At 33.4% G+C, this 15,813-nt stretch overlaps 1 protein-coding gene across 1 annotated transcript; it reads right to left on the minus strand.

Annotated features, from left to right (window-relative positions):
• Positions 1–4,257: 4,257 nt before the first annotated feature.
• On the minus strand, positions 4,258–5,189 carry LOC145637009 (uncharacterized). The gene is made up of 3 exons (XM_081688529.1): positions 5,094–5,189; positions 4,676–4,907; positions 4,258–4,586 (listed from the first exon to the last, which is right to left on the minus strand). Exons 1-3 carry the CDS (start codon positions 5,187–5,189, stop codon positions 4,258–4,260), a joined length of 657 nt encoding a protein of 218 aa, XP_081544655.1.
• Between the last annotated feature and the right edge of the window lie 10,624 nt (positions 5,190–15,813).

The following is a 15,813-nucleotide window of genomic DNA, read 5'->3' on the forward strand; positions in this document are numbered from 1 at the left end:
GGAGTTTTTTCCCGAGTTTTTAGAGAGCCACGGAGGATTTAATTTTCTTAGCGCGCCATATAGGATTATAAATTTAAGTAGTAGCCAATTAAATAATTCAAATGCCACGTAAGCAAAATTGGCAAATGAGATTTTAAAGTTTAAATTAATTAAATACAAAATATTATCTTTTGAGATTAGGAATTTTATCTAATATTTTAAAACTAATATAATAACAATTTTAATCACATAAATATGAAAAAAAATTTAAAATACTAACAAACCGTGAATCGCACAGGCTTCATCTAGTTTTACTCTATGCCGAATTAAAATTATTTTGCTAAATTTATTTTTACTAATTTTCTATTATATTTCTGTTTTAAAGTTATTGATTTTTACCAAAGTGAAATTATTTTTAATGATTTTCTTTTAAAAGTGAAGTGAACCAAGCATTATACTCTTAAGTTTTAAGGGTCTATTCTCATATGTTTATTTTCAGTTCACTTCAGTACTTCAGTTAAGTTCAGTTCAATTCAGCTCAGTTCAGTTCAGTTCAACTCCTAATTTCCTTCTCTTATAAAATATTTATTTCAGTTCAGTTCAGTTCACCTCCTAATTTCCTAGTACTATATAAAGAGAAAGGACTTCTTCATCGATAACTTTTGTTTTTCCAAAAATACCCCTCTACTTTTTACAAATTACATTATTTACACACAATTAATTTTTTTTTTTAAAAAAAACTATCCTATCATAACTACCCATAAACATAAAGCATTATTTAAATAAATAAAAACTATCTATCATAAGTTCATAACTACCCTATAATAACTGCTCCACTTCTTTCACATAAATGTATATCTTTAACTGTTCTTACTCCTTATAAAAAATAAAATTGCTCTTGATTTTTTTTCCCTTCTACGTAGTAATTTTTATATGGCAGGACCCCTTAGCTTATAAGATAAAGAGGAGAATTTAGCAAGTTTTTTATATTGCGCATGCACACATACGCATTTGCGTGTGTTTCTTACCTTGTGAGTGTTAGTAGAAAGTGTATGGAGACTAGTACCAAAACTATACCTTCACAACCATTAGATCCATTGCTTCAAAGAGAAAGTATTTGCCTAACAAAACTCCACATGAGAATTTGCCTAATTTTTTCAAAATAATTCCTTTTTTTTTTCTCCTTGTAAAATTTTAAGGATTTTTTTTAGAAAATAAGATATATATATATATATATATATATATATATATATATATATATATATATATATATATATAACACCACCAAAAAACAAAAAGGTAAAAAAAAAAAGAAAATTAACAAAAATAAAAAAAAATAAATAACCCAACTTTAACTTTAGCCACCCCATCCCCACAATCGGTTAACCCCCTTCCTCGCCAAAAATTCATTTTTCCGATTCCGACACACCCACATCCATCGAAATTGGAAAATATAAATCGATTTAGGGTCGAATTTAACCACCCACGCCCTAAACCATCCGATTTCAAACGTTAGTGGAGTTTAGGTGGTGGTTAGGGTTTTGCGAGCTATGGAATTTAATGTTGAGTTCGAAACGCCAGGGCTCGAATTGGTCGGGGCTGATTGTGGAGGCTGGTGCATGGTCAAACTCGATGGGTCGAAGGGGCTAGGTGCAAATTGGTTTTGTGGAGTGGCGGAAGTGGTTGCGTAAGCTGGTTTTGGTGGTGCTGATTTTATTGGAACTATATTTGATTTTGAGGATGAGAAAAGAAAATTTAGGGTGATTTTGGGGGTGGGAAAAGGAATGTTGGTGGTTTCGGGAGTTGGAAAATGTATTTAGGGTGGTTTCGGTTCATAATTAACTCTAATGATTGATAAAATTAACAATCACTAGTCATCACGAGTATATGGTGTATTTTTGTGAAAACTCGGGAGTATATGATGAATTTAAAAAAGTTTAGAGGCATATGGTGATTAAACAAAAAAACTTACGGGCATATGGTAATTAAACAAAAAACTTACGGGCATATGGTGAAAAACCCGTCGTATAAATTAAAACAGAAAATTCTTAATATAAACAATATAAATGAAAGAGTCAAAGGCCCACAATTAGGCATGAATTGAAGCACCGGAACATAAATGATTGTCAAAAGACTTGTGGAGTGTATTAAATAAATTTCTTTTTCGGCCTGCCGTCCGTTAAAAAACCTCGGAGTTTCGTTGTTAATTATTTTTTGACAAGAATCCGCAGACTTGGAAGGAGACTCGTACTTTTTTGCCTTGACTTGAATTTGTCAATAAAATACGGAGTACAATATACTCATAATTGTTAGTGGCTATATTATTACTCCCTCCGTTTTTGAATACTTGTTCCATTTTTTTTTTCGGTCGTTTTTAAATACTTGCTCCATTTTCTTATTCGGAAAACTTTTATAATATTTAATTCATTTCTCTCACGTAGTGAACTCAACATAAATCATATTTTATTATTTTCATATTCTCTCTCCTCCAATTCTCTCTACTACTTTTGCTTTTTACAAATTTTTTTTTATTCTTTCACCTATCCTACTACCTCCATATTTTATTACTTTATCCAATTTATCCTAAAACTCTTGTGCATGAAAAAATGAAGCAAATATTTAAAAACGGAAGGATTATTATTATTATTATTATTATTATTATTATTATTATTATTATTATTATTAATACATCATCATTAAAACTTATAAATTCAATCAATTTACAAGAAATTGGTAGGGAGCCGAGGTACAATCTGGGCCCCACCCCTCTAGCTATAGCGAACCCGATCCTACTGAAGATGTTAGCAGCTGCACGAGCACCAATATCCTGCGTCTTAGCGAACGCCTGAACCCGTTTCAGCAACGCAATAGCATCCTTATCTAATTCCCCTAACGAAGAAAAGGATAAAGGAAGAAAACCATAGCCAATAGCCCTGCAACGTGCCCCATATTTGTCCCGTTTCCGCTGAGTTGCCGCCGACACAACATGACCAGGAACGAAGTTAGACAACCCCGATTATGTCAAAGGTGAAGACCCCGTCAAGTCGACACATACATCACGACCTCTATCCCAGGAATAAAGCAACACATCTGCTGGTTGAGTGCCCCGTCGTTCCCACCAGTTAACCCAACGTTAACCTCCTTTCGAGCAGAAATCCCAAACCGAAAACAAATATCAACAAGGGTGTTACGAACAACGTTGTGCCGATGCTTAATACCTACCATCCCAGCACAAGACACTGCATGATCCCTATAATATCTCCATCAAAAACCCTTGAGCAAGTAGAACATGGAGTTGAAACGGAGAACAAAGGAACACCCAACCGATAGCAAAGAACACTACGATAAGTCTTACCATTCTTCTTCTTCTTCTTCTTCTTCTTCTTCTTCTTCTTATTATTATTATTATTATTATTATTATTATGTAAGTCCATGCGAGCACGGTCTAGTAAATTATTTTTATTTAATTTAAAATTTTGTATATTTAAGGAGATCATTCATTAGATATATGGATAAAACTTCTATTATTATAATATATTTTTTTTAAAAAAATTTTAACAGTAAATTTATCTTTTGTTGTTTTATTTATTTTACGTGACGCTTGAATTTAAAATCCTAAACCTTATTTATTAATTTTCTTATGTGACAATTTAAATTTTTAATTAAAAAAATAATGATAAATCTCGTTTTTTTTATTGATTAAAATAAGTCTTTTGCCTATGTGTTTTGTTTAAAATGTTAGTCTCATTTATAGGGTGTGTTCTATTCACCTGATTTTTACTTATCTGAGCTTATCTGAACTTATCTAAACTTATCAACCCTTATCTGAACTTATCTGAACTTATTACACCTCATTAACACTTATTTTCACTTATTTGACCTTATTAAACCTTATTAACACTTATAAGATTTTATTATACATTATTTGTCATTCTTGAAATATATTGTGTAACATATTGGTAATATGAGTATATATATAACAATATATTAAAATAAAAGCAATAAAATATGAAAATATTAGCATTTTGATAATTTCAAATATTAAAAAAAAATAAACACTGAAACAAGCAAAAGTGTATGTTGCAATAACACCAAATAAAATTTTAATCTTCTAATGCTTCATCATCATCATTCTCATCATCTCCTTCTTCTGTATCATCCTCTACGACACCTCCAACCGACTTCGATATATCTTTTGTTATTTTATCCCGAATACGGTTCATAGCTTTTTTCCTTTGGATATCATACAAATTATAATCTGCTCTAGTCTCCATTTCTTCAACCTCTTGAAATATTGGTATCCCTAATTCGTATAGACGGATAAAATTGTGTAGCGTAAATGTTCGTTGCAACAATGATAGACAATTGAAATGCTTCATCCATCGGTGGCATCATCTTTAAGATTTTCCATTTTTTCTTTAATACGCCGAAACATCTTTCAATTGTTGAACGTAAAGAGGAATGTCGATAATTATAATGCTCTAAGTTTCCAATAGGTGGACCCCTTTCTTCAAAATCTGGCAAATGATACCTCAAGTCTTTGCCCATATGCGGGCTTAGATATCCAAGAGTATTTGGATATGCTGAGTCAACTAAAAAGTATTTTCCTATTCATTCAGAATAAAATATTAGTATACACTAAAAATAAGGTAGCATATTTATCTAAGTAACAACAAATTTAAACTTTAAATAATACCTGAAGGTGGACGGGGGAATTTCTTGGTTACATCACCTAAAAAATGTGTCCAAACTGTCGTGTCATGTGCACTTCCTTTGAAGCCCACATTAAGAAAAGTAAATAACATGTTAAACGAACACGCGGCCATGACATTCCATGTTTTGTTTCCTTTAAGTCCTCTATATGGCTTACCACCAACATAATCAACAACTGCTTCTATATGGGTACCATCTAAAGCTCCGACACAATTCTAAGAATGATTTTTTTAAAAATAATATTAGAATGAAAAAATGTAGCATGTTAGGATAAACATTTTTACTAACTAAATACATTAGAATTGTTACCTTGAAAAATGGCCTATATAATGAATTGTTTTTAATTTCGGTGATTCATTGAAACTCTGATATGGTCGAATAATATCACAAGATAATGAAACCAAAGCTTTCAACACTACTCTGAAGTAGATAGAAATGGTTGATATCGAACGTTGAAATCTCTCCGCAACATCACGATATGAATTAGCTTTAGCCATCATGAATAGACATGTGCCGACTTGCTCTTCCACGTGTATAAATCGACCATCAGATAATAGTTCTTTCCCTCTTAATACATCAACAAGCTTTATGAAGATATCTTTATCAACCCTTAGTTGCTCTTTGCACAAATTAGGATGTCCAGTCAATAACCTATGTATTCACTCACTTCCAGGTTCACCCCCTACATGTAGAGGCATTCGTTCTATTTGAGTAAGTTATCTCTTCAACTCGTGCAAGGCAATATACATCATACAATTTTGGTGCAATGTTTCGTCCATTCTACAAATCAAAATAAAAGTTAATTTCTCAAAAAAAAAAAAAAAAAATCAACAAATACGTAATTAATAATATGTGACTCTTCTTACTTGTCATTGAAACATAATAAAATAAAGTTTCACATATCACAATAAAAACACACTAGTTACCAAAATTTAACTTATTTTATATTGGAAAAATGAAACTTACACACCCAAACTTTAAAATAACAAGTGCTAAGCATCTTAGACGACTTATGATAGTTTAATAATCATCATCCAAGTTATCATTGAAGCTAGGCCTATAGCAATCATTTGGGAATGAGATTTTTGTCTTCAAAATACAAGATTCTAAACTCATTATCCGGAAGAGACAAAAATAAATCACTTTCATCTGGATCACGTAAGAACTCCAACACTTGAAGAATGAAAGACTTTCCGTAGTTGCTAACTGCCGGCATTCCTTCCAATATTGAAATCATTTTTTCATATTTTGATGGAGATGGTCTAGGTTGTGTCTTAGAGGAACCAAGTTGCATGTTTCTTCTTAAATAATCCATGCAAGTTTCAATGTCATCCTTCACACTCTTTCTAGAGGTAGCACCGCAATCCGAACTCTTACGTTTGCTAGAAGATATGCTCTTGAGAGGGGACCTGCTTTCGTAAGCTGACCTTTCAGTATCTTCCATATCATCATCTTTGGTTCTAAGTTCTTCATCAGAATCCCCAACTCCTTCCTTAAAATCATCTTGAACAAGAATCATGGGTTGTTTGTGTTTGGTTTGTATGGTCGGTCCTCCAACGGCGGGAGACCAAGATTTGTTACTTGTTGCATACGTCCCAACAAATATATCATACAACTTATCCTCAAACATCAAGGGTTTCTTTAGAAAGCTTGAAGAGTTCTTATGTTTCTATAAGGCAATACAATAGAAAAAAAAAATTATTGATATTATTCCAAGTAATAATAACAAAAATATAAGTACAAAAAGCAAAATTCATAACCTAAATACCTTTATAAATGCCTTCCACTTCTCATCTTTTGGATCAATCACAGGGCAACCCGTTTCCTCATTCCAACCAATTCCTATCCAACTTTTAAGTTCGTTCCAAGCTTTAAATTTTCCTCTAATGTCACTATAAAAGTTTTCCAATTGTTTCTTTTCGAACTCTTTCCCTGTTTCTGCATTCAAACGTAATATAATTGTGTCCCAATTATACTTGCCACCTCTTGACTTTTTGTTTTCTTTTATTAAATCCAAAAATATCTCAATATCCTCATTGTTCCATGATGTCCTTTCCTTAGAAGCCATTATAGTTTTGCTAATAAATAAAATTTTCAAAGCATTATTAACTATATGAAGTCAATAAGATACTAATATGGGTGATGTTGGGACTTACAAATATAGGTGCTAAGATAAAAAAAATGCACAAAACAACAAACACTCTAAAGCTATAGTTTAAAAACCAAGGTACACGTACTACTCAATTCCGAAATTCGTATAAGTTAGCAAATCATGTCCTTGTATATGAAATAAAATATTGTCAACATAATGTAAGATAGTATAACATATTTCAAACTTAGTAGCTAATATAGACTTACGTATGTAGCTTGGTTGTCGATCAAGTATACTTTTTATTGAAACTACCTTCGCAAAACCTGAAAAATATAGTATGAAAATAGTGTATTAGTATCAAAATAATGAAGTTATCTACAATGCTCATAAACAAGCTCTAGTACCTTCTTGGTGTTTTTGAAGATACACCTAATTAGTTGTTGAATAAGAAAAAGCATGTGCGTGCATATATATATATATATATTAGTAATAGTAACTAAACGCATGCATGAAGAAACTAAAACCACTATTTTATAGCTTAAAAATAGTGTGTGCTTGACTTTTAACAACGTGCAATTAATCACTATTCTATAGCTTAGGAATAGTAAAAACTTAACGGTTAACAACACTACTATTTTATAGTTTAGAAATAGTAAAAATTCTCCTTTGGTTTTGTTGTTGATCTGACTTTCATTCTCATTAATTTCCCTTTGTTTTTTTCACAAAAATAATAAACTTGTTGATTTGCTTAACTTTTATATAAGCAAAATTTATCTAGTCTTACCATAACTTATGAGTATAACGTTACTTTAATTTTATTTTTTATGCAAATGTTACTTTATTCTTATATGAAATCATGATAATAAAACACATAAAATTTTACAAAAAAAAAAAAAAAAAGTGAAAAGCAATCTTGATTAGTAATAACTCTATATAAATATAATAAGTGGAAATAAGGTGAGGAGAACGTTAATTTAGAACTTATTAACCCTGAACTTATCTGAACTTATTAACCCTTATCTGAACTTAACTGAACTTATTAAACCTGAAATAAGTGAAAATAAGGTGAACAGAACAGACCCATAATCTCTTAACTATTATCAATTATGGGGAATTAGTCATATGAGATTTGGTTTTATTTGTCTCGATGAGTACATTATTATATAAAATCAAACTTTTGTAATATTTGCTAGGGAGAGATTAAAGATATTTGTGATAAAAAATTTGCATCCATATATGTAAAAAAGATAATTATTGCTTTTTTTTTTTTGAGAGAAAACAATTATTAGTTTTTTTAAATAATTTAAATTTTAATTAATCTATATTCGTTGTTTTTTTTACCTGTGTGTCAAAATTCTTAAATCTTATTCGTTACTTTTGCTTAGGTGGCGAGTAAAATTTTTAATTCTAAAATAAATTATTAATCAAATTTTTTATTGGACAAAATAATACTCTCTTACGTGGTGCGTCGAATACTCCCGAAAAATTCCTACTTTATTCATATATATATTAGATTATTATTATTATTTTGTATATTTATAGAGAAAATATAAGTTCATTTTATTTATCAATCAAGTGCCAACACTAGAACTAAATTTATAATTTTTTTTTATCAAATATGGGTCATAATAGTTGATATAATTACGAAAATGTCAAAACTAACTTAATTTTGTTAATTAATCATGATTTACCACTTAATAAATGAATTTTATTAATCAAGGTGGTAAATTAGGTCCCTCGTATTAATATATTAACATAAATATAGAGTCTAAGGGTCTGTTCACTTCAGCTTAATTTTATTTTAGTTCAGTTTAGTTCAATTCAGCTCAGCTCCTAATTTTCTTCTCTCATAAAATATTCATTTAAGGTCGAATCAGTTCATTTCAGTAAATGTGAGCATATCCTAAGATTTAAATCTTGACCTAAATACCATAAGGTAAATAATTAGGGAGTGAGGTAATATAACCAATAAGAATACGACAAAAATAGTCAAACTTTCAAATAATCCTACTACTCTCTCCATCATCGGTCAAACTCTAAAAACTTTGTTTATGTGTCTAGTTGTATCCATTAAAATTTAAACTTAATTTTATCCCTAAGTCAATACATATATCTAATTTTGTTAATTTGTGTCATATCTTCTCCAACTTAATTTCTTTTTTACGAAATCAATTCATACTAATACATTAAAAGGCGTTTATAAAAACATCTATGCGTCACGTAGACTCTTTCAAATTATGCCACGTCACTTAACTAACATTTCATGATGCCACGTCACAAGCACTTGATGGCGTCACATCACCTATCCAACATCTCAACATGCCACATCATCACTAAATATAAAAAATATGAAGATAAGAAGATTCGAACTCCAAACCACTTACAACAAAATTGAATATTTAGCCATCTAAGCTGATTATCAAATATGTTATAAAGATGTAAAAGAAATATGTATATACCACATGGTTTAATTATTTTAAAAAAAACACATATTCATTCAAAGAAAATTAAATCATAAATTACAACGTATATTAATGATAACTTAGTTTCATGTAATAATCTGGGGTATCGCACGGGCCAAAAACTAGTTATTGTTTTAAAACAAGTTTATATATCACGTGACACTCACTCAATTAATACTTCTATAAGAATTTGTTCCCTTCGTTCCATTATAATTGACACATAATTGACTTATTAGTATTGTTTTTTTCTAACTTTGACTATCAATAACATTAACCGTTTATTCATAAATAATAAAAACTTGATATTCCAATAATATACATTAAAATAAATCCAACAACTAACATTTTTTTTTTAAGAGTATTAACATTTTATTTAATACTGTATAATAGAAAAAAAGATGGTAAGAATTATGATTAAATAAATAAATGTTAATCGTCCCAATTATTATGAATTGAAGGGAATAGTTGATGTAAGTGACAAAGTTACAAGCAATCTTAATTATATATGTCATATAAAACAAAAACAATAGCATATTGGTGCCTTGTTAATTGGAAACTTTTTAATACCGAATAGGCCGAAGTACAAGTTAAACAAATGGATCATTTCATCCCGTATAGGCCGATGAACAAGTTGTGCACTGCCGTAGAAATGAGTGTTATTATTTGGTTTTTGTGTCAAAACTCAAAAGACGAATATACTATTGAAACTTAAAATTCCAGCTTATATTGAGAGATTATGACTTGGGAAAGCTATGTGTTATCATTTAATCAATGATGGGAATTTTTGAAGTAGCCGTTGTGCTAAAGCTACTCTTCCATCCCGAGTACAACATGATCACTGTCATAAAGGTGCCGTTGATACTCGAATATTACCTCGGCTTTTTTTTTTTTTTTTTTTTTTTATATATATGTACACATTTAGATTTTGACCATTTGTTTTAACGACTTAGAAAACAAAGCCTAAGTGTGTATATTTTTCCAAACAATACACAGAATTTTTAAATGGGTAATACATTAAGTGCATGTTCTGAGTTATTGAATTAAGTTGAGCTGAAGTGAACTGAACTAATTGGAGCTGAACTGAATTGAATAGAGCTGAAATAAATATTTTATGAGAGAAGTAAATTAGGAACTGAATTGAATTTGACTGAATTAAACTGAACTGAACTGATTGAAACTGAACTGAACAAAGTCGAGTTAAACTGATATTAAGCTGAAGAGAACATGCCCTAAATACATCCTTGAAAATTGTATAAAATTAGGAATTCGTGACAAAAACACGTGTAAATCAGTATAGTTAGTGTTTACATTTTTATAGATTTAAAGGATATTCTAGTGTGTAGCTTATATGTAGCCTTAAGGGCTATGTATAACATTTTCCCTTTTTAAATAAGAAAACTTTTTGCTTGAGATTATTTATTTCGTTGTATTATGAAGTATGGGTGAAAGTTTGGTTTACGATTTTGAATATATCTCAAACCGTATTAATTTGCTTTGAATTTTCAAATAGAATCCAAATCATATTACTATACGGTTTGCTGGATTTTCAAAATAAATATTTTGGGCCTAGCATTAAGGGCTTGAGTTTCACTTGTTTTTGGGCCTAATTTTTTAACAATATATTATTTTTATTTAAAAAAAGAAAAATTGTTACCATTAATCACAACTTTGCCTCGTCCACCAATATTAATCTCAACTTTCGTTTATTCACTATCACTCCCAACTTTGTACCTCATTCATTTCTATCACACCCAACCGGTCATCCAACCTAATATCACAAGATACAAGACTCGTGTTAGCTTATAATTGGCTTATTTTTTTTATAAAAAAAAAGACCCCAAAAACCACCCATGCCCAGCGATTTCCACCACGGCCAGCCCAACTGTGTCGGGTGATTTTTGGATTTCCCGGACACTGGTCACGTTCTTCAGGCAATGAGACTCGGACACCTGTAAAATGAACTAATATTCCTTTATCGAAATATTCGCCTCCGACGATCAAGTCAGTGATCGGAAACGGAAAGGCTAGAGAGAGAAAGTAGAGAGAAGTTGGAGCTGTTTAGTGCTCTTTTTAATATGATGTCACAATCCACCCTTCCCATCATAAATGATTGGGGTATTTATAGGGGTGGGAGTTTGCACCTCCTTAGGGTTTGTACCCTAAATTTGCATGACCTGATTGGCTGCGCAATCAGGTGGTGCCACGTGCAAGATGGGGGCGTCGCTTTGCGGCTTTGTAGACACCTAAAAATGTCACCCCAAAACCAAACCCGATGATGAACAACCTTTCACCTCCACTATTGGTCGGGTTCAGTATTTAATCCCGAGAGTGCTTGAAAAAATCGTATTTAATTAATTTTTGAATAGTCCATGGATCAGTCTTGATGTTTAGTCAAAGCATAGTTTTTTTAATTTCAGCCCAAACCTTTTTTATTTTATTGTTTTATTATTTATTTTGGCCCAAACCCTTTTATTTATTTTATTTACTTATTTTCTTTTTTTAGCCCAATTAATAATAATAAATCAGAAATGCCCCAAAATTATCAATCGGCACTTAAAATGCTGAACGAAATTAGGGTTAAAAATGAATTTAGACGGAAAAACGGACTACAAACTCCCGCGTCATGGCATTTGTCCACCGTGTCACGGGAAACTGCCCCGTCTGACGGTGGGATTCCCCGTGACACGGTGCACCTGCTGTGACACGGGGAATTCCGTGTCCTTTCCGCGTAAACCCTTCACGCGTTTTATTCCCCGTACACTAAAATATTTCCCGCGTCCCGCAATTGTTCACCGCGTCACGGGGTACTTCTCCGTCTGACGGTGGGATTTCCCGTGTCACGGTATCCTTTTTCCGTGTCGCGGTGTACTTTTTTAGGGTTTTTGTCTTTTTAGGGTTCCGTGTGTTCCCTCAGCACATTTTTTCTATAAATACCCCCTCATTTCTGATGTACGGGGCATCAATTAATTCTCTATTTTTCTCTCCTCTATGCTCTAGCCTAAACACTAGCCTACCCTTCTTCTTTCAAAATTCCTTCTTCAAGCACTCCAAGGAGTCCATACTTTACTCGTGGTTCTGTCCTTAAGCCAAGGCGTGAAAGGTAGAACTGTTTGAGGGTTTGGCCCCAAATCAACTCTATTCAATTTAATTATTTTTTTATTATTATTTCCTTGAAGTTACTAACTCGTTTATTAATTTATAGTTGCAAGCAAACAGAATCAAAGTAAGAATTATGCTCTTTTTATTTCTATTATTTTTCTAACGATTTTATATTGTTGGAATTATTGTAAAATTGCTTCCAATGTTAATGTCAATTCTATTATTATTATTGATCACCATATTGCATGTTTAAAGGGAATATGTAATTGAAAATCACGCCTAATAAGATAATTTGGACAACCGGTTTAGGTTCCTTTTTAAACTTGTTATTAATCAAGTGATCACAAATATTTTAGAATTACTTGTTGCATTAATATTTAACCAATTTAGCCTAATAATAGTTTGGAGCAAATTGAATCTCTGTTTGTATGCCTTTGAGATCACAGGAATCATTTTTCACTATAAGAATCGAGTAGATGCCAATGCGAGCGAATGTGACTCCATGACTCACTTCGTACCATCATCCCCGATCCTCCTTTCGTGGTTCCGAACCATATGGAGTTAGTAATCTCATGGATTATGAATGGGGTGTAACCTTCACGGGTTAATCGTTGTTGCCTATCGTTGTCCCTTATCGTGGTTGCCTTTTAATGATCCGTGAACGGTTTACAAGTTCCTTTAAAACTTGTTGGCGGCTCCCTACTTTCCTTGTCCCTAATCGTATTATGTCAATTCCCACTTCCTATGAGTGCCAAGCATATTCACACATGCTTTAACGTAGGCGCACTTCGAGCGATGCCTACAATTTGGCGACTCCACTGGGGAGGATTCTTGGTTATTTATCGATTTGGGTGATCGATATTTAACTAAGATGAGTGGATGAGACTTGAAAAATTCTTGAAAAATATTTCTGTGATTAATTTGGCATTTTTGCGTAAGCATAGACGTTTTAACGTCGCATTTAGGTCGGTCTCGTAGGAAAAATTGAATAACTTGATTGCGTACGAAGGAAAACAGGGCAACAGTCAGATCTTCTGACTGCCGTGCCACGACAGAATCTGCCGTGCCACGGTGCAGCCCACCGTTAGACGGTGAACGGTCGTGTTCACACACTTTTTTCTGTCTAGCTGCACGGTCATAACACGTGTCCATAACCTTCACTTAATAACTCACATGTCGTGTTCACACACTTTTTTCCGTTAGTCGTGCACCATTTCATGACCGTATTTTAGGGTAGTCTTGTGTCGTTTTTTTTTTCGGAGTAAGTCGGATGGTATCCTCCCATATATTCTATTTTATTTTTTTTAAAAAAATAAATAAAGAGAATTTCAGATTTCAAAATAATTTTTTTTTTTTTCCGGATGGGTTAAGGTTAAGTTTGGTCATTAAAGGTGTGTTTGTTTCGGTGTCACAACACTTGGTCAAGAAGCAGGGGTAGATTGTTACGGTTCGAGTCAATACCTCAACAACCTCTTATACCAAAGAGGCATACAAGGAGACCACCACAATCATCTCCACAAGATCCATCTCCAGTCTACTTTCAACCAATGGCTACTAAGGAAGATATCGAGAACATCAACAAGACAATTGAGATGTTGTCTAACATGATGCAAACACTCACCACTAGAGTCAACACGGTAGAGCAAGACAATCAGAACAATGTCACTGCCGCTGCAATGGACAAGATTAAGGAACAAATGAGTAAGATCTCTGAAGAGTTCACTTATGTGGAGCAACCTGTCACCTCTTCGTCCATAAGGGACAAGCTTCCTGAGAAGTTTTCCACTGCTGACATTCCCAAGTTCAAGCCTACTGATAATCCACTTTTCTACTTGAAGGCCCTTTCTGCGACCATGGCTCTTAAGGGAGTAGATGTGACACTCTTCCTTACTGTGTTCCCTCTTTCCTTGGAGCATGCCTGTCAAGAATGGTTCTACTCTCTGGAATCCAAACATGTTGCGACATGGGAGGATGTTACTGAAAGCTTTATGAATAGTTACAAGTGTAACATCCAAGCCAAGACTTCTGAACGTGAACTCTCCATTCTCAAACAAAAGGAGAATGAAGGCTTCACTACTTATTTAAGCAGGTGGAGGGAAACAGCTGCGCTCTTGGTGGATCCTCCCAAGGAAAAAGAGATGGTTCGCTTGTTTATTGCCAATTTGACTCACAAGTACAAGCAACACTTGAAGTTTCTACCTTTGAGTACCTTCGAAGCTGTATACGATATTGGAATCAATATCGAAGATGAACTGATGAAGACTGCTGGTAGCAACAATAATAACAACAGCACTTTGAAAAACAAGAAGAACGACACTCCTTCTTCTTCATCTTCCAAGCCCAATAATGCTACCAACAATGTCAATATCAATGATGTGCTGCCCTTAATGCTCCTCCTCAAAGATTCCAAAGGCAAAGGAGGGTTTACACGCCTTTGGGAATGACTTATGATGCTGCTTTTGATTGCTTGCATAGTTAAGGACTGATCATGCCAATTGGACCTTTTCCAGAACCTCGACCAGAGAACAGATGTGCTAGCTATGACCCCAATTCTCATTGCAAGTTTCATCAAGCCAAGGGTCATAATACTGAGAAGTGTTGGAGGTTGAAAGATGCGATCCAAGACCTGATTGACGCTAATCAACTTCCTGTCCCTCAAGGGGGCAAGAAGCCTAACATTCAAACAGGTCCTCTTTCTGATGCTTTGGCTATCATGGGAGATGAAGTCTCCTTTGATCCGTCAATACTCATTCAACCTGTGAATGAACCTTTGCCGGAATTTGTATTTATCTCGAGCTATGAAGAAGTAAATGGAATTTGGGATAGTGACGATGAAGACGTCTATCTCAAAGATATAGCCTGTTTATCTCTTGGCACAAGTGAAGATGTTTGGGGAGACCTTGAGGTCAAGGTTCTTACTAGAAGTGGACGGTTGCAACAACCTAGTCCACCTCCACCTCCACCGCAATCACAACCAATAGTTGATCCTATTGACCCTGTGAACAACTATGTGGTCAAACAATTACAAAAGACCAAGGTGGAAATGAATGTATGGAAGCTTTTGGCCACCTCTCACGAGCATCGAAAGGCTGTGATGAATGCTCTGGTGAAAATAGGAGTTGATGATGATATGACTCCTCAAGGACTGGTCAACTTTCTCACTACTGAATTGCCAAGTACTAGCAATCTGATTTCCTTCTCTGACGAAGATCTACCCCCGAAAGGGGACCAACATAACAAGGCCTTACACCTCACTGTGGTGTGTAGGCAGATGAATGTTCCTATGAGCTTGGTTGATAATGGCTCTGCAATCAATGTATGCCCACTCCGCAATGCAAAGAAGTTGGGCATAAAAAATGAAGAATTGACTCACTCTACTCAAGGGATTCGTGCTTATGATAATACTCGCCGTCAAGCCGTGGGTACTATCATGCTAAACATAACTACTGGAGCCATTGAACGTCGCAC

Source organism: Chenopodium album, chromosome 6 (assembly GCF_948465745.1).
Source record: "Chenopodium album chromosome 6, dcCheAlbu1.1, whole genome shotgun sequence".
NCBI lineage: Eukaryota > Viridiplantae > Streptophyta > Magnoliopsida > Caryophyllales > Amaranthaceae > Chenopodium > Chenopodium album.